Raw genomic sequence first — 20,595 nt, forward strand, 5'->3', positions numbered from 1 at the left:
GTGTAAAACTTACATACAAGTATCTCAACTTTGTACCACTACACTTTGCCCTTTGAACTATATGCCACTGTACTATGGTTTTACATCAAACAAAATGACTGCTTTAGAGAAGTGCTTCCCCACCTGGGCAGAACGACCCCCCCCACCACCACCAAGGGCAAAAAAGATGACTAAAATGGAAAATTAAGAATGAACCTTATTTTCACAAATAAAAAAAAAAAGGGACAAAGTTACATTTGATTACATTGATTAAACCTAATAACATTAGGTGGCTGCACCCAATATCTCAAATTAACAGGACATGGCTTTGCATATGGGGGTTTAGCAAAGCCTACAGGTCGGTGCCCACTTATCCGAGCTGAGTGACTCTGGTCTGGCATCATGAAGGCAAACAGCAGCAGTTGTCCACTAAGCACCGTGGGAGGACGATTAGCTAATTAGCACCACAGGTGGGACCTACGCTGCTGTCAAGCTGTGCGTTGGAACCAAGGAGGAGTATACGACCACATCGCTAGAAGAAAATGTCAGTTTTACATGTCTGAGCACCACATGTTTAATTTTGTGCATGTTATATATTAACATTTCTAGATATACGTGTGCGTTACTGCGTCTTCACTGCTCCAAGTCCACATGTCAAATTCTCCAACTTGCTCCTGAAGCAGCTTCGGTGTGTGAATGTGTATGACGGAAAAGAATATGGAAGCAGGCTGTAATAACCCTTTTCTGGTTCTAAAAACATAAATCAAACACGAAATAATGAGCCAAGCTCCCCCAGTTCTCACGTCTGTGCCTCTATGGAGGCTGTTCGCATTCACTGTTTGTACATGTATAATCATGAATGACAGACATTCTTTTTCTTCACAGTGGAAAATTTAAGATTTTAAGATAGTTTTGGCATCAAAATTAGTTTTGATAACATTTCGAGCACAAAATGTGCATTTTATTTAATATTGATGTAACTAGCAGTGGTTTACCGAAACATAAAATACCAACACTTGGCAACTGGGATGTAAGAACAGCAATGAATAAAACTCCAACAGCAAGACCTGAATTTTCAGTGTCAACCTGAAACGACATACGATTCAGGGGGACGCGTCGGTCTTCAGCGATTGGTTGAGGAAAACTGAATCCTCTGATGGAGTGGAGGCAACGTCAAAGTGAAGAAAATGGAGTGGAACGAGTTGACAATTATGTCTCATATCAGGCAGCCAAGCCAGCTGCATTGGATAATCTCCTGCTTAAGATGTTTTTTATTGATTTGAAGTTTCACACATCCTTTCCACGATAAAGCATGCCCAGTAAAACTGCTATAGAACACTGGACAGTTAGTTCTGACGATGCTGAATGGCTCGATGCAGCTAAATGTAGTTTATTATAGTCTATTATGTCTGCTATGTTATCTACTGCTTATTCAGCATTTTATGTGGGGGGGGGATTGGTTTTGCGCCTGATTAAATATGCTTGACAGTAACCATCTTTCTAGGACTTTGCTTGTGTGTGCAAAACTCTTAGATGTTTTCTTTTAAATGCAAGTGTACAAATATCTATATATACACTTAATACAATGTACAGTGTTTCAGTTCTAACCACTTCGGGTTGCCTGCAAAGATTCTCAAATAAAAGGCCCTAAATAATGGGTGCTTCTTTAAATCTATTCTACAGCCTTGTATTGCATGTAGTCTGAATGTTAGAGGCTGTACTAATTCATATTCATATTCAGTGAGAAGGTTCATTCCTCCTCACTGTGTCAGATATTTGCCTTCTGCTCCAGCCCACTCATCTCTCAGCCTCTGACTGCCAGTCACAAGTCTCGGACACCTTTATTTCCATGGAGATGCCACGACACTGCCGGTGGGTTTATCATGCTGAGTGAAGTCACTAAAGCTGAGGGGCTGATGTGACTGCATGCTGTGCGTCAACCGCCGATGGCTCACATGACATTTCTGTGGACCAGAGTCATTAAAAGGGAATCCTACACATTAATAACTTCTTACTCAGCCATCACATTCAGAAAGCACTCACATTCTCAGTGTTTTGTGATATTTAAGTTTGACTTTGTCTGGTTAAAAATGAGGTCTATTGTTACTTGTGGTGATTGCCAGTTCTTTATTAGTCCTATAATCCAACTAAAGAAGCACTTCCTGCATACCAAAGGCCATTTCTTGGCAATAGATTACAGTGACGTAACAGTTAGACAAAGACGGTAGAAAATTAGAAAATTGTCATTTGTGTAGCCATTTACCATCTAAATACAGTCTATGTTGTCTTAGAGGTCAAACTGTTTTAGCAATTGTAGTGTGAATAAAGCAGACTGACCACAGGACTCTGTGAGAATGGCAGGAATGCACTGTCCAACTCTTTGTCTCCTGATTTTGATATTAAAACTCAGAGTATTTGCTGATATGATTACCAGTCTGATGCCAGTGCTTTTTTTTGACAAACTGAAAATGTGTATACCTCATTGCATGGAACTCCTTGTGATAAATTAGACAATAATATCCACCTGGGATCAATGCGGCTGGAAGAAAAGCTATAGTCTACAGTCCATTTTCACCCAACACAATCTATAATGAATCAGACTTTCAGACCCCCCCATAAGTACTGCAGCTAAAAGTGCAAAGCTTGTCCTGCGAGTCATTAAAATCAAAAGGGCTTATCCTCTGGGGAGCAGGAACTTTTTTTATTATTTTTTTTCCAAAAATTCATGGCAACTTGCCCATCATTTATATTTTGCGTAAAAGGGAAACATTTGACCAGATGCCTGATGATTGAAATCCTAACAACTTCTCATTCTCACTTCATTAAAACATGACCACAATTCATCCCTCAGACTCAAAAGTTTTTTTCCTTGAAGAAAACAACTCTGCTCCCAGAGGTGGAGCCAGAGGTGGTTCGATCCTTGGCTCCTCCAGTCCATGAAAATGTCCTACAAAACACTAATCTTCTATTTCGGAGTATGTATGAGTGGTAAGTTTCCTCCTTATGGCAACTTCCCATCAGTGTATGAATAGTTAAAAGTAGCGTTAAACTGCTTTGAGTGGTCGAAAAGACTTGAAAGGTGCTATGCAAGTGCCTAATAACTAACGCATTTACCATTTTCGTGTTAGTTCTGCTGACAAAACAAGACTATTTTAAGTATTGTGTTCCATTCTAGACAGCCTAGCACAAACGTTTTTAGCTTTAATGTGAACCTTCCTCCTAACTTCACCGAAAAAAAAAAATCTGCCGCATCCTCCTTGTGCATGTGCATGTATCATATCATGCACATTTTGTGTCAAGAGACAGCATTAAACAAGAGCACTGAGTGCATCATTTATTATTTATGTTGGACAAATCATGTTCTTTGTACATATGTGGTGTGTGTGTGTGTGGTGTGTCCGGCGTAACCATCCAATTAGTTTGTCTTGTAAGTATGTGTGCTAGTGTGCATATGCATCAACTATAAACAGTGGCTGTCCTGGGGCTGCATATAATCCGTGCGGAGCTGTGTGTGTGTGTGTCCGTACTGCTGTGGCCAGTCTGTGGGAGAGAGCATGAGATCATCAAACATTTATGTTGGCCGTTGGCTGTGTGGAAGAGAGAAAAAAAAAAAAACACATTATGCTTCTTCTTCCTCCTCATCTCTCTCCCTCTCTTTCTCTCTGACTCTCCAGCTACTCTGCCTGTGGTTAGAGGAGTCAGAATGACTTCATGATGACTAAGCTCCCCAGCTGGAGCTGCTCTCTGGCTCTGGCCTTTTCAAATACACACACACAGTAAAGTCAAATTTGAGCTGAATCAAAGACTCTCGTATTACTAAACGCTCCTAATAGTATTGCACTGGTAGGAGCAGGTTTGGTCATTAATGATTAAAGATTATCATCAATAATATCAATGAAGCATATTCATATATGAGAAGAATTAAGGAGAACAGGCTGGAATCAGGCACCAGTAACTGACCTGTCAATACATTCTTTAAGGAAAGAATATAACCGTCTTACATTTGCAGAGTGGGCAGCTGTGGCTCAGAGGCAGAGCAGGTTGTCCATCAATCAGAAAAAAAAAAAAAAAAAAAATCGGCAGTTTGATCGCCAGCTCCACTGGCCTGCACGTCCAAGTGTCCTCGGGGGAGGCACTGAACCCCAACATGCTCCTCAAGCAGCTTCAACGTATGAAAGAACAGTCTCCTCCAACTTCGATTCCTCCTGTATGAATGATGTGTGAACGTGGATGTAGTGAATAAAGGAATGACTAGAAAGTACAGATCTTTTGGCGTTGAATCTGGGCACTGACCATCACAAACACTGACTGGAAATCTGTAATCATTTGTGGTGGAAGTCCAAACAAGCTATTAAATAACCTAGAATTATAAAGTATACTCTGTCTTAAGGCCACATTGTATCCTCGTGTAGCCTCAGGTTGGAGTACATCGATTGCACAACCGCGTGTTTATGCTAAAACGTCATTTTCCAGGGAACATGGAACATCCCGTCTTGGAAGAACAATGCCAACAAGTCATCATAACACAACTAATGAGTAACAGCTGTTTCCCATGCGACAGTAAGAGATATCATTGGAGTAGTCTTGATCTATAATTCCTCAGTAACTCATATGCTTCACCCAATAGCAAGGCGGAGGGATGTGCCAACATGAAGGACGGTGGTGGTGGCGGCGGCAAGGGTAGCGCATGAGTGTGTGTTCTCACAGTCATGTTTGAACTGTTGCTTTGTAGTCTCTACCTTTGTTAACTCCGTTATCATCTTCTTAAGAAGCCTGGGGGTCCAATCTAAGGACGTCATCTATTCAATGACACTACAAGCACAAACAAACACTACAATAAACCTAAAGACAACAAGAAAGCATGCATTGTGTGTGTGAGTGTGTGAGAGAGAGGGGCAGGGAGGAGAAAAGGGCAAGATGGCTTACATATTCATGTGAGTGGTTTCAAGATGGTGGACATGCCCGCGAGAGTCGAACAGACGGCATGGAAAGAATAACAGTGAGTTGAATTAACACGTCTCTGGTACCAAAAGGCGGCAGGCAAAGCCTAGAGTTATGCTTCCACGCTATCTATAAAATATGTGACCGTGTGAAGCGACGTGTCTGTATATATGTGTGGTTTAGTAAGGAGTGAGGGGCGATGGAGAGAATCAGAGGGAAACACTCAAAGAAGGGAAAAGAGGATCCAAACTGCAGCTGGAAGACTCAGGAACTGTCTCTTTTATTCATCACACCTGAAGTGCAAACTCTGTTCCCCCGCCATGGTACATGGTACAGTCTTTTAACCGGTGTGACATACAGCACAAAAGGACAGCCGGACCACTGTAACGTTTAGGTACACAAGAACAAAATCTTTAGGTGGCAACAAACAGGATTCACTGGTTCCATTAATAAAACTCACAGACAATCAAGCTTGCATTAACACATCATTAACCTGGTTCTGCCTTCTGGTTTGCACGGCAGTCTCTCCTCAGGCTCCAAACGTGTTCAGTGAACACACACACACACACACACACACAAAAAAAGAAAAACCAAGCGGGTGAGGAGAACACCTTGTAGCAACTCGCATCGCAGTGTGGCCTCAGTGCAAACTGGCTCAATATTCACGGTGAAGTCCTGGCTACGTCACGGGGATCCCCTCTAAGCTCCGGTGGATCTCGTCTCATGAAGCACCAGGGTTTAAATGGGCTCAAACCAAAAAGGTGATATCCACGAGGCCAGGTTGTTTTAAGCTTTTGGTTTTATGCTCTCTGTTCTCCCACAATGTGAGGTCCCAACATGATGTATGCACCGTGTTTGACTGAATGGACAGTGTACTGATGAGTGAGCTACTCAAGAAAGATGTCACATTATGTATTCTATGCTATTAATCCATTCGACGTAGGTTGGCTGACTAAAACCTAGATAATGGCAACATGTCCTCATAGAAAAACAACAGAATAGGTTGATTTTCCAAATGGCTCCGACAGGGTTTTTCCCCACCACCTTCCATAGGATGGGTGGGGACCTGCCACAAGCGATCAAAGAGGTTACATCATGTACGAGACTTAACATGGTGAAACGTTTCCTCAGGTTTAGGCAGCAAAACCGCTTAGTTAAGTTTAGTAAAAGATCACTTTAGTTATTAGGGTTGTGAATCACAATTTATATAATGATAAAATATCATTAATGACAATACAATATTTGCTGATATCACTGATACAGCTTCAATTCAGAGTGGACCCCTGGTTGCATCTGACTGATGAGGAATAATTGATTTCATTAAGTCATTTTTTAAATATATAAGACATTTAATGTATTATCATACAGGAACAAAACGGTGACATGCTTTGAAATGAACACAGTTCAGTTCTGCTTTTGTTCCGTTCGTCGGACACAGAGTTTTATGAGGATGAGTTTGCTTAATTAGAACCTACAGTATCATCAATGTTCGAATGGTTTGTGAATGGGTGAATTTGTGATCATAGGGTTACAGTGCTTTGAGCGGTCAAAAAGACGAGTACACTCCATTTACCAATTACCTGCACATCTGAAACTCATCAAATGTTTCTCAGAAAGCGTTATTTTCAAAGTCTAACCAGACGCCAGGCTATATATTTATTATTGCTTATTCTAACTATAGGTACCTACAGCAATCATAGCTTGAAAGATAAAGATGACCAAGCTGCCGCATTTTACAAGTTGGGAGCAAAAATGCATCGTAAATACATAAAAATAAACTAACTCACTACACTACAGGTTTTTTTTTTTTTTTTTCCTTCTGCATTATGATTTACCTTTCAAATATTTTCAGTCATATTGGTTTGGATTGCAACATCGACTACGGAGTAAAATAGTCTGGTTATGGTGTTCCTGTGTTTCATTAGTTCCTGGGTGTAAATGGCTGCAGCAGCACCTAGCAGGCAGGCAGGCAGGCAGGCAGGCTCCTCGGCTAGGCTGCAGATTGCAGGGGCACTAATGAGCGAGGGAGTGCTGCCACATGTGTCTGAATAATTTAACTGTTTCCAGGAAGACGACAGAACCCCCCCCCCCCCCCCCCCGTGTCTGCTGCTGTGGCTACAACAGACCATCTTCACAGGTAAATAACCTCACTACAATACCTCTGCCTTAATCGGAGCACACCTGGCTGCAGATTCAACCGGTTTAAGACAGAATACACCGCAAGACAATACAAAAATGCCCAAAGTACGTTGAAAGAGTCATGGGTCACTGAATTCATTCCTCCTGTCCATGCTCACAGTACACAGCAAGAGATGGAGGAGACAATCTGCAGTCATTCGGTCTTAAAAATGCATTCTAAAGCTCAGCAGACACTAATATAAGGCCTCAGCAGTCTGACTTTGATGAATCAAGGGGGTAACTTCACCTAGCAGTCAAATGTAGTTTTATTGCTGGTGTTTTGTCTCTGCAACAAACCTACATCCCTCAACAGTGGCTCAGCTGGGACACTACTATGGAAACGCACACCATAACCTTGGACATGAGTAACTTGACTACATTTCATTGACATCAGATCTGGGGAGGACAGACAATCCTGCGTATGACCACTTTTTCCTCTGTACAACACAATACAAAGGACGATATTGCCTCTCAAATTTATGTACAGACTAGTTTGTCTCAAGCATATCATACAAATGGCCTGAGATAAAAATCTATACATGTTTTGAAAAGCATCGACTCCCTCGGCTCCCTGCATTATGACATCGTGACCTTTTTTCATTTTCTAAACTTGTAGTCTTCAGCACCAACCGACGCTAACTCAAGGGACATCTCTACTTACTGATTTTTTTATATTACATTTTGCTTTTAGGCATGACAAATAAAAAAACACTGTAGAGACAACTTTCAAAAGCACCGCTATGACCTACAGTCTGTATAGTCTACATCATAATACAGTCAATTAATTGAATTTGATGATGCACCATGATGCACTGGGCTCCTCTCTCCTCCTCTTCCTCTCCATCCTGATGCTTCATGTCTCTTTAATGTCTGTTACTAACTTGGTTTCTTCCCCGGAGCCTTTCTGTGCTTTTCTCATCTCTCAGGTCCCTGTGGATCCTGGTCCTGGTTCTCCTGCTGTGGTTCTCTGGTCCCTGTGGATCCTGGTCCTGGTTCTCCTGCTGTGGTTCTCTGGTTCCTGTGGATCCTGGTCCTCCTGCTGTGGTTCTCTGGTTCCTGTGGATCCTGGTCCTAGTTCTCTGGCTTCATGAATCACTGCTGCGGATCATTGACTGCATTGTACTAATATTAGTCATGTTTTTAACTGTTAACATATTGCTCATTATTAGTCATATTCTTATATAGTTGCTGTCATTTTGGTTTTTGTTTGACACGGACCTCGACAGAAACCGACAGAATTCCTGAATCGTTGGGTCTCTCTCTAATTAAAGAGTTTGGTCTAGACCTGCTCTTTATGTAAAGAGTCTTGAGAGAACACTGTTATGAATTGGCGCTATATAAATAAAGATTGATTGATTACTTAACTATAATTAAACCTTGAAGGCAAATCTGTTTGCAGCTATCACCCCTTAATAATCATCCAACAACCAGTCAAACTGGAAATGAAAGCAACCACCCCACCTGCCTCCAGTCACTTCAATGTGTCTATTAGATGAGCAGCGTTGCTCATTCGCAGGGACATTATCAAGCACCTTTAGCCTCCTGTAGGGTTTAATTAAGCCCTCTCCATGATATGGGGCCCCTGGGGAGCAAGGTAATCCAATCTTGGCCCTTGCTTGGGTGGGACTGTGAATGTCTTGATCAGGACGTGAAAAGCCTTTTGCTTACAGAGGGTCAACAGATGGTGCAAGATGAGGAGGCCTCACCTCCCCGACTACCGATCCCCCCCCCTACTCCTCAATGTAATCCTCTGCTTCGCTGACATCCTCATCACCATAGCCTCCCTGGCTCCTCTTCCCTTCTTTTTTCTGTTACCTCTCATTATATATTCCAAACCTCTTTGTAGCCTGATGTCTGTCTCTCTCTCTCTCTACAAGAGCTTTTCCTTATGACAGACAGAATGACAGTCAGTGAGCTGCTCTTAAAGCAGGCTGTCACATATCATGCCCAGTCACGGAATCAGACACAGAGTTAACATGTGCCAACTGTTTGTATTATCAACATGAGCCGTGTGGTGAATGATCAGATGCTGGTATGGCAGTGACCTAGTATGTAAAGTAGAGGGTGGGTACACTGAAACCCTACCACCTACAGGTCAACTCAGTATAATCCTATCCTTTTCTGTGTTAGAATACTCCTGTGGATTGATTTTCACAGGAATGCTCAACCAGGACTTCCACGGTATGTACTTCTATGTACACATTCACTAATCTTGGTGAAACTTCACATAAATCAATACATATAAGCTCCATCTAGTTATTTTGGAATAAGAAATAAATCCCAACATTGAAACAATGGGTCACAGAACTTATGGACACATTTCATCTCTACAGAATCCATTTTGTCATAACAAATATTTTCTTATCTTTGAAAATGATGCAGGCAGCACAGTAGTTAGCACTGTTGCCTCACAGCAAGAAGGTTCCTGGTTTGAACCTGGGATCTTTCTGCTTCATGTTCTCCCCGTGCTTGCATGGGTTTTCTCCGGGTGCTCCAGCTCCAGGTTAGGTTAATTGGTGACTCTAAATTGCCCGTGAGCGCGAGTGGTTGTCTGTCTCCAAGTGATGGCCCTGTGGTCGGCTAGCAACCAGACCAGGGTGGTACCCCAACTCTCAAATTCTGGCCCATTGGCTCCGGCTCTCTAAAAACATTTGACAGTAATTTATCCCATGTTTCCTATAGGACTATATTACTGAAATGTGCAATCCATGCCTCAACAAGATGTGAAAAATAAAAGTTGTATTCAAAATGTGAATGCAATATGAAATGTTCCCATGTCATATTTTCTTTTGTCAGTCTCAACCTATAACATCCATCTGGTCGGACATACTATAAATATGTTTTTTTTTTTCTTCAATTCTTTCTACATAATTGGCTACAGTAAGCCTAATGTTAAGTGTTGAGCCTAATGTTTATTAAAATGCGGAAAGCTACTCAAATATGTGAAAACATCTGCATCACAAGTTCACTCTGATGATTTCCTATAATGTGGTCTAGTGCGCTATTGTATTTTGTATAGTATTTGTTAAGAAGACTGCCATTGTGCCAGAAGGGGGTGCATGTATGAAAAATATAAATATAAAGAATAATTCTACAATATTCTAGATTTTTCTTATTGTTGACAAACACTAAATTATCAATGCATTAGTCTTCCCCTTAATACTTTGCGGCTTCCGTACCCTGTCTGTGGCTCAAGCCCATTTGTTCCTTCTGAAGACATAAATATTGATTTGCAAACATATCGTTTAATTTTGTAACAGCTAGCCAGTGTAGTTTTTAAATCAAACAAACCGTTTGCAGGGAACTACTTTCAGCGGCGGATGAATCCACATTTGGTGCTCTAGTGAGTATTTGGAGCAGCAGGATGGTGTATGTGTGACAAAATAATAATAGTATAATAATAATAATATAAACTACAGTGTGTGTGTTCATGGCAATGACGTAACATGTCACCCAGTGCAACAGTGCGGCTAACTGATGTGTCATCAATAGTTTTTTGACACCAATGGAGCCCATTGATTGTTCTAGTCCTTTCATGGCATTTGTTGGCAATAGGAGAACACTGGTAAGATTCCCTCTAAACACTGTTGGAATAACTCCCACTCCATATTCATATACATCATTACTCTCTGAAATGAAGGTTTGAGTGTTTTGTGTTGACCTACTGCCACTGCTTCTGTCCTTTACCCTCCATAAATCTACACACTGATGCAGCCTGTGGTTATGGACGATGCCTCTGAGATAAGATAAATGGATGTTGCTTGTCTGGCCAAATGCTTACAGATGAGAGGTGGACAAGAATCGAGAGATTACCAGTTTAAGAATTGTTAAATACGTTAAATGTGAATCAGGACTGATCTGTTCACAGAGATGTGATACATGCTTTTGGATTGTCATTCATTCCTCCCATATAACAATCATCCTGCTTATTAAAACATTATGCGATTCCAGCGGCTAGGAAATTACTCATCTGGGGTTTAGATATGCGGCAACCAAACACACGAATGTTTCCTGTCATTTAACAAGGTCTGTTCGTCACAAGACGACGCAGGAGAACGTGGAGCCATTACACAACAGATGCATGAAGCCAGTTAGTCAACGCAGATAAAGAAATCATGCAGCATGTATGCATGTCTGTGATTTGACTTTGGAGATTAAAACGTAATAAAAATCCAACAGCATGTGGAGGGCTTTGTGGTGCTTTGTTCCGACCTTTGACCTTTTTAAAATCCCTAAAAAATTAGAATTAGGTTTTTTTTTCCCCCCACAAGGGACGTTAACAGCAGACGGAGCATGACATTTGTAAGTTAAAGCAACTGTAAATTCAGAGGAATTATGTTCTCCCTCCGCTTGGATGCTGTGAATACGATGTCACATTGCTAATATACTAGATTTACTCTGAACAGCCTGTTGACCCGTGGGGCTGCAGTCAGGGTTTTAGAAATATTGAGGTCTTCAGTCCAAAGCACCTCCACTCTCGTAAAAGGTCTGACCAGACATAAAAAAAGCAGCCACAGAATTAAACAGCCTGACCTCACTGGAAAATGACAGCACTGGTGAAATGTTTCCGGGGGGTTAAGCACCGATGTGTTTTTTTTATTTTTACATTCAACTTCTTCGTGGTGAATAAGCACATGTGAAACGCAGCCACATGGGTCACCTGTGCAAGCGGCTTAGTTCGGCCCATATTTACACTGCGTTACATATCGTCCAGCAACAAGCTTTAGCGGCCGTTCTAATTATGATGGAAGCAAAAGAGAAAGGCGGGCGACATAGTACGAGCGACAAAGGCAGAGGTCAGGGTGGGTGGATGGATGAAACACGGGGCTTTTCATCCAGCAGGCCACTGTTCCTGAAACCAAAAGTCAACGTTGACTTATTTCAACTCACGTATGTAACATAACTAATATAACACTTCTTTTCTTATCTTTTTCTAAACCTATCACATTGTTTTGGTGCCGTAACCCCCACCCCAAGTGGGACCGTGTAGCATTTGGGTTACCACATGGTTATTCTTCTTACCATGATGATGGAGGTCTGCTACGCCTGCTGCTCATACTACTATTGAATGATGTATTCAAAATATAAAACTCTGCCACCAGAGAGGAAGCAACTTAAGGGCAAGCCTATGTTTCCCACCGCCCCCACTGTTAGGCCATTATTTTTATCTGGCCAAAAAAAAAAAAAAAGAAAAAAAGACCCCCCTTGCATCCACCAGTCTCCAAAACTCTACACGCATCTCACAAACAACCTCATTTGAGTTCAGGATGAGGCGACGAGCTTGCACCCCTGAGTTGGGCAGCAGAAGCAGCGAATGTACTCGGGAAAGTTGTAGTAGCAGTGGAAGTAGAAGCGGTAGGAGTAGTAGCATCACTGGCAGAAATAGCGGCGCAGATGAGCAGCAGCAGCAGTAATAGTTTCCGTGCATCACATTCCAGCAGCTAAACGTGACTTATGATCGCTTTTTAATGGATCACGCCACTGTAGGTGCAGGGCGCACGGGGATAAACGGTGTTCTATCTCCACACTTGGTCCTTATTGGCCCATCCATGTGGAGTTATTGTCAGACGCACCATGACGACACCGTGATAGCGACGCTGTGCTTTTCCACACTGGTGGAGCCGAGAGCTAGGAGAGATCCGAGCCCACTATGGAGGCATTCATATCTGATCACTGAGCACACTGACTGCAGGCTGCCCATTACTGCAGATGGTAGGCCATCAAGGCCATTGAGGCGTCCTCAAAGGACGGCACAGCTGCAGCACACACAAACACACACACATTCGGAGAGTGCACACACACCCTCTCTTTTTCTAGCTTGGACTCAGACCAGCAGCCTCCATCAGAGAGCTCAGTCTCCCTCCCTTTTTAAAACACACAACCTTCCTGTGTAGTATCATCAAATACAAACACAGAAGTGGAAACTATTTGAGTTTTGAACCAATTTTATGATTATTTCCTGATGAGGCTACGGTCTCAGTCTAGTTTCAAGTCTTCTTCCATACAGCGTGATCAAATTGGAAATTGCGGTCCCATTTCGAGTAAAGGAGACGATAAGCGTGGTTTGAGGTGAGACTACCTGGTGACTAACCGATCAGAGGCAGGTCATGGAGAAACCTAACCAATCAGACACGGGGATCTTGGCAGAAGGAACATCACTTCTGGTTCCAAAAAGCAAGTTGGTGACGCCCCAAAACGCCAAAGTCAGGGCTTCATAACAGCAACCAACGGGCGACATCATCATCATCATCAATTCTTTTACACAGCTACTCTGCTCACAGCCTGACTTTTCAGAACTACATTACATGAGCAGGCACTTGAGCTACAAATTAAACCGCCGTGCCCATGTAATGACGGGAACTACTTGATTGAAGCGTTAATTCTAGAAAACGTAACGAACAAACAATCCTTTCGTTTGGTCAGATTGCAGTATAGATGTGCCAAGGTGAGGTTTGACATCACTGAAAAACATTGTCACGTGTTACGTAACGCGTCCACTGCTCTGTAAATGCCACAACACAATGCATATACACACACACACGTTGGCTCTTTCGTCTGATGAATGAGCTCCTCCTGCACCACCCCCTTCCTGGGAGCCCATACTTCAACTTCTCACCACTGAGGCCTCTTCTTGAGAAATCACCCTACCCCTGCATACACCTGAACATGAATATGACGCCCATGGATTACTGTATATTGGTCCATCACATATTAAGGTTGTGTCGTTCCAGCGTGCAGAGCATTGCACCGCCCTCCCTTCCGGTCTAGTGCTGAGTGCTTACTGGCGAGCTCATTCATACATTATGATTTAAAAAAAAAAGAAATCATGAAGTCATTATTTGCCTGTGCAGGAGTCGGGCACCCAACCCGAGACCTGGGGCACCGCTGATCTGTCTAGCATCACAATGAACAAGCACCCATCTTCTTCTTCCCTCTGGGGGTGGCATACCTTTGGGTCAAAAAACATTTGCCTCCAAGAAGAGCAGCCTGATGCCCTTGTTCCTCCTGTGGTCACATGCTCATTGGATTCTCTCCATGATAAATGTCACAGCGCGTCAAACGCACACCTGCTGGTTTCTGCAACAACACCTCATCACCTGTGTATTCCCCGTTCTTACCTTTCCGGATGAGATCTTCGATTTCTTGGTCGAAGCCCAGTCGATGGCACTTCCTCCACAGCCCCATGTTGGTGGAGTTATACTGCCTGCTGCACTCATCCGCGGCGCTCATGGCGAACAGCTGTCGCCGGTTCCGGCTGGCCCGCAGCGGCAGGCTGTTGTTGGGGATGTAAATGAAGCCCGGGTCCTTGCGGCGGCTGGAGAAGCTTCGGCACCGCTCCCTGTACCGCCTGGCGTCGGTCTCGTACCAGTGGTCGGAGCACATCGCCACGGCCAGCATGCCCAAGGCGCAGAGAGAAAGAGAGAGACCGGCGTAGAGCAGCAACTTCCCGGCAGCCATCCTCGCCTCTGTCACAGCCGCATCAGCACCTCGACAGACGGACAACTCCTCTGCGGCTCCTCCGCCACTTCAGCTCACATCCCCTCTGGAGAGCAGCGCCGAAGCCATCGCGGAGGTGTCGAAGTCGGTGCGGTGTGAGGGAGGACCGATCCGGTGGACACGGCCCGCAAGCCAAACAAAACCAAAAAAAAAAAAACCGTTAAAATCCTCGGGATCGGCGTTTTTCCGGAGTCTTCTCCGCGTGCTCGGCGCTGCAGAGGACGCTTATCTCACATCAGCCCCAGATCTCCAGCCTCCATCCGTCTGAGCAGGGCGACACCAGCATGCACACAAAGCACATCAGCACACCGTCTGCTGTTTAGTCATCAAGCACATAGGAGGTTCTATTTTTACACAGAATACACCTTAAACGCATCACCCGCCCATTCAAACACAGTGGATAAAGACTGGGGCAGTGGATTGTGCAGCAGCCTCTTTTTTTTTTTTTTTTTTTTTTTTTGCAACATGCCTTATAATAAGCAGGAGCGTTACGCGCCTCAAATGATGGGGCCCAGCTTGGTTTAGATTATTAAACGTACCTGATGTGTCCCAAAGACCGCAGTCCATCAGCAGAAGGAGAGCAGAGAGGGCTCGGCCGGCAGAGTCACCATCCCCGGCACGTTTGATAGGATGACGGCAGTTGCTACAGAGCAGGCCGACAGAGGACCAATCAACGGCGGCGCGTCTGGAGGAGCAGCGTGTGAGCCTGCAGGCCACACGATGCTTCATTCAGCACAGAGCGCCTCAGCCTCCGTTATTACTGCCTGTAACACTACATGCACCGCTGCTGTGTGCCTTGGCCTCAAAAAGCCTGCCCCCCTGCCCCCCCCTCACCCATAGTAAGAGTTAGGTTCTACCTTGGAATGTAGAATACAGTTTCAGCCTACGTGGCAAATGTTGTAATTAGTTACATGATCCATGGGATTTCCTTATAAATTGAATTTCATCTGAATGCAAACATTCTAAAAATAAAAAATAAAATCCACAAATATTTGTTCTCCTTACATGCATTTCACATATTCAGCATTTAAAGTGGGTCAGATCAAATGACCCTTCCTAACACAGACACCTTTTATCATCTTAAAATAACTATACTGTTAACATGTACTCACAAATGTAATTGAAATTATATTGTCAATTAATCCTTTACAAATAACTAGAATCAATTGTGGTGTTTTTTCTGTGAAATCTGATCTGGCCGGATTAAGTTACTTGTTTCTGTGATCACATCTAATCCTGACGACGTGTGCTTTATTCTATCATTCCAATTATTCATGACTTTGTGAATTAACTTGTTCCTCATGACTTCATTTTGGCACTTTTCTAAAAACACCTATGCACTAGTGTGCTGGTGCACCCCAGTGGAGAACACCCAACTGCTTATGCACTTTGAATATTTGAAAGTATTTACAGAGAACGTGGGGCTTTTACTACCATAGCAGGCCATGTCTGTGATGATCTGTGCTCGATCTCGTTTCCATGAACAAATGCTACAACAATGAGACATGGTGAGGTCACCAGAGACCCAAAGGCCAGGTGTCCCCCCCCAGGGTTCATTAGAACTGTGCTAACCCTACCAACGCTAAACACATATTTTTATATTCTACTTTATAGTGTGTGCCACTACTTTTGATGCTGCTTTCTACTTACCCTTTGCTACCACTACGATTTCTTGTAGTTCTGATAGTACCTGTTGTACTGATTTTAACATTACTACCAGGCCTTCTGCTCCTGTTTAAACTACCTGAACATGTGATTCAAATCTGAAGTGTGCCTCTGTTACATTGAATATGACTGATTAAACACCACAAATCAATCAAAACCTGTCACCAGGTTTCGATTCTAAAGGTGTTTCCACTATACGTGAACTGAATTTTCCCCACGGGCGAATCACATGCAACGTCAATGCAGAGAAGGGAAGAGACACTAAATCACAGTGGGTGACACAAAAGATGTGAACGACGTGAATTTGTGCAGCGCACAAGTTGAAAATATACATCGTCATTGAAAAAGTCACCTGGCAGAAACAAAGATGACTTCAGTATTTACCATTTCTGCTTCCTTCTACACTGTTTATGCCATTTACCTTGTGTACATTTTGTATATTTGCATCATATTTGCATTCTATTTTGTACATTTGCATTCTATTTTGTATATTTTATTCTATTTTTGTATTTTTTATTTCTTTTCACTGGAAGTCAGTTATTTCCGTATGTAGCTGCTGTGTACATGTGATGAATGAAGGTGCATCTTATCTTATCTTCAGTGAATGTACCCATGAGGGGAATCTCAACGCTGATAGGCTGTCCTGGCGTCCTGACCGTTAATCAAACATAGGGTAGCCAGGCTGGTGGTCTGAGGGCCCCGGGGGTCTTTGATACCTGGAGAAAAGTCAGCGAGAAAATTGGAATACTTAGCATTAGCCCCAGCTCTCCCGGCGTTGTGTTTAATTGCGTAAGTAAAGCGAATAAACAGCAAAACACGGCAAAACTTACAGCTTCCAAGTCTGAAGACAACTGGGACAACTGACACTGATCCATCCATCCATCCAACATCAGCAAGGTGGGTTCAGGTTTCCAGTGGGTGGGACCGTCAGCCTGCTGAAGGGGTTAAGGAGGTCGCATGTTCAACAGATCCCTGCATATGATGTCACAAGTGGGGCCAAATTTGAACAGAGCATTTTTACACATTAAAAAGTGCATTTTGTATAATCATAGTGTAACTGCTTCTCTTAATACTATTACAATACCCCCCCCCCCGCTGCTTCCAGGGGAGAGAAAACAGTGCACTACAGTAAGGCTGACTGTACGGTGATATATTATTGTTATCAACTCTTGCTTGGAGGTTCATCTTCAGGGTACTTTGCCCCCCCCCCCGTGTTTCCTGACAGGCAGTCCCACTATGCTGTGCAGATGAAGCTTTGAAAATGTCCCCCAAGGCTCTGTGGCTGCACTTTAATGTTTCTTCATATCTGGTGCCCTCTTCTGTTGAGAAGTTGTAAGGATGCTGCCGCCATGTGGACTGAGCAGAGCATTTTTATTACGACACGTACAGAACAAACCACAGTCCATCATTACTTAAAGACGTTAGCAGCAGTCAGTTGGGAAAATTTCAAGAACTTTGAATGTTCGGTTGAGTGCAGCCTGTGAAAACGCTCCGGTGAAACTGGCTCTCATGAGGACCCCCCAGGAAAGGAAGACAAAGAGTTACTCTCTGCTGCAGAGGATAAGTTCATCAGAGTTAACAGCCTCAGAAACCACAAGTTAACAGCTCCTCAGATTAGAGCCACATAAATGTTTCACTGTTCAAGTAGCAGAAACATCTCAACATCAGCTGTTCAGAGGGGACTGTGGGAATCAGGGCGGCATGGCCGAAATACTGCAAGGAAGCAACTATTGAGGAAGAAGAAGAAGAAGAAGAAAAGTGCTTGGGCAAAGAAAGAAAAGGAATTAATATTAGACCAGTGGAGATCTGTACTCTGAGATTTTGAGATTTTTGTTTCCACCCACCATGAAGCATGAAGGAGCTGGTGACACTATTCAAAAGTCAAGGCAAACTTAACCAGCATGGCTACCACAGCATTCTGCAGCTACATGCCATCCCATCTGTTTGCGCTTTGTAGGACCATCATTTGTTCTTCAACAGAACAATGAGCCCGAACACTCCTCCAGACTGTGTGAGGACTATTTAACCAGGAAGGAGAGTGATGGAGGGCTGCGTCAGATGACCAGGCCTCCACAATCACCTGACCTGAACCCAATTAAGATGGTTTGGGATGAGTGGGACTACAGAGTGAAAGAAAACTGGTACTTGTGACAAAGTGGGTGAGAGCGCTCACTTCTCCTCACCACTTGTCCCTGGACACCTTCATGCTACATACTGTTTTCCTCATGTGTATTTTGCTTTAATCTAACCAGGCCACAGCGGAACACTGGAGCACATACTATCCCGGGTTTGTTTGCGTCAGTATTCTGTTACAGTTTCCATCCATCACAGGAAGGATAAAAGTGAAACAGTCATCTTTTAATAAGTTCCAGGTCAAATGTGGTCCAATTGTTTGTTCCTCTGTTCATACTCACCTTTCTGTGTTTGTTCTGGCTCACCATGCGGGAGGAGTGTTCGAGAGGAGGCCGGCCCAGCACTTCCCCAATTTATGGTGTTGGTGATGTCAGAGTGACATCATTGGGTCAGACCAAGTGGAGGGTTTTTTCCTTTTGATAAATGTTTCTTTTGGTGTTAAAACGCATCAACTAGTATTGATTTCACTTGTTTAGCTTGCAGGGAGATCTTTGGAAACGCCTAGAAGTTTGTAATGTGTACCAGGATGATGTTTGCAGATTTGTTTGCATTCAGGGTACAGAACAGGTCACCATGCTGCAGAATGGTAGAGCTGAAGTGAGCAAGGTGTGAATTGAACGCCCTATATAATGAGTAGAGAGTTGGCTGCCTTGACAGAGAGGTGGGGGCTGCACACTTGCACACTTGCACACTTGCACACTTGCACACTTGCACACTTGCACACTTGCACACTTGCACACTTGCACACTTGCACACTTGCACACTTGCACACTTGCACACTGATCCAGATTTATAGACTACTAATATTTTTGTAGGATCTACTCTTAGACTTGCACTGTTTCACACAGTGAGTCCTAACTTACTAACTAGGTTATAGGTATATTTGCAGATATATTTGGATATTTAAAAGTTTGAGCTATATAATGTTTAACATTTATTTTTGTGGTGAACTGGCCAAGTGCTAGTTGATCTGATGATGGTGCTAGCTTGAGCAAGGTTAGTGACAGCTGGTAGGCCAGCGACCAGCCCCTATTCCAACCCGCTCACTTTCTCACCAGTTACCAGCTGTGTGTACCAGCTACTGGCTCACACATTTATTGTTAGAAGCTTTATCGTAGTACTAGGGGCTCATCTAGGCAGGCCTGAGCCAGCCCTAAACTATAAGCTTTATGTACGGTACTATGAGTTCTTTAAGATATGATGGAGCCTGACCATTAAGAACCTTGTAGGTGAGGAGAAGGATTTAAAACTCTATTCTAGATTTTATTGGAAGCCAATGAAGAGAAGCTACTGTGGGAGAAATATGATCTCTTCTCTTAGTTCTTTTCAGTACATGTGGAGAAGTGTTCTCAAACTAGCTGGACAGTCTTTACAGACTGATTGGGCCAGCCTGATAATAAGGAATTGCAATAATTCAACTTGGTAAAGACAAATGTGTGGACTAGTTTTTCTGCATCATTCAGATGGATGGGATGGGCCTGATAACAATATCCAAAGGAAGCATATATAAAGTGAACAGTATTGATCTGAGTACTGAATCTTGTGGAGCTCCATGTCTAGCTTTAGTGTGGATGGAGGACTGATCGTTAACATGTACAAACTGAAATCGATCTGATAAATTGGACTTAAATCAGCTTAATGCAGCTCCTTTTATGCCAATGAAGTGTTCCGGTCTCTGTAATAGGATGTGATGGTCAATGATATCAAATGCAGAGAAGTCCTCAGTCTGATGGCGTAAGGAGGTCATTTGTAACCTTCACCCATCAGATAGGCTGTCTTCGTGCTATGGTTCGCTCTAGACATGGTAATTAAGGGTAGGACTTCCTTAAGCAGCCTAGTAGGGATGGGGTCTAGCAGAAAAGTTGACGATTTAGTAAGAATTTTAACATTAAAGAAGCTAATGAAGTCATTACTACTAAGTTCTATAAGAATACATGGATCAATAGAGCTCTGGCTCTTTGTCAGCCTGGCTAATGTGCTGAACAGGAACCTAGGGCTGTTTTTATATTCATTTATTAATGAGGAGTAATAGGCAGCTCTGGTATTACAGAAGGCCTTCCTATATCCTTAAAGACTATCTTGCCATACTAAGCAGGGTTCTTCCAATTTGGTAGAATACCATCTCTTGTCAAGTGTTTGCTAAGGTCGTTTCTTTTGTTTGATTGTCTTCTTTTTTAGGGGGGCGTCATCCGCAGTGAGCCT

General features: G+C 43.2%; 1 protein-coding gene across 1 annotated transcript in view; it reads right to left on the reverse strand.

The window, feature by feature from the left end:
- tmem178bb (transmembrane protein 178Bb) overlaps positions 1-14,601 on the reverse strand; it is an 82,708-nt gene extending 68,107 nt beyond the window's left edge. The window contains exon 1 of the mRNA XM_070854078.1: positions 14,217-14,601. Coding sequence (XP_070710179.1) covers positions 14,217-14,556 — 340 coding nt within the window. The 5' untranslated portion in view covers positions 14,557-14,601. The remainder of the gene's footprint in view (positions 1-14,216) is intronic.
- Positions 14,602-20,595: the final 5,994 nt, after the last annotated feature.

The sequence above is a fragment of the Pempheris klunzingeri genome, chromosome 22 (assembly GCF_042242105.1).
Source record: "Pempheris klunzingeri isolate RE-2024b chromosome 22, fPemKlu1.hap1, whole genome shotgun sequence".
Lineage (NCBI taxonomy): Eukaryota > Metazoa > Chordata > Actinopteri > Acropomatiformes > Pempheridae > Pempheris > Pempheris klunzingeri.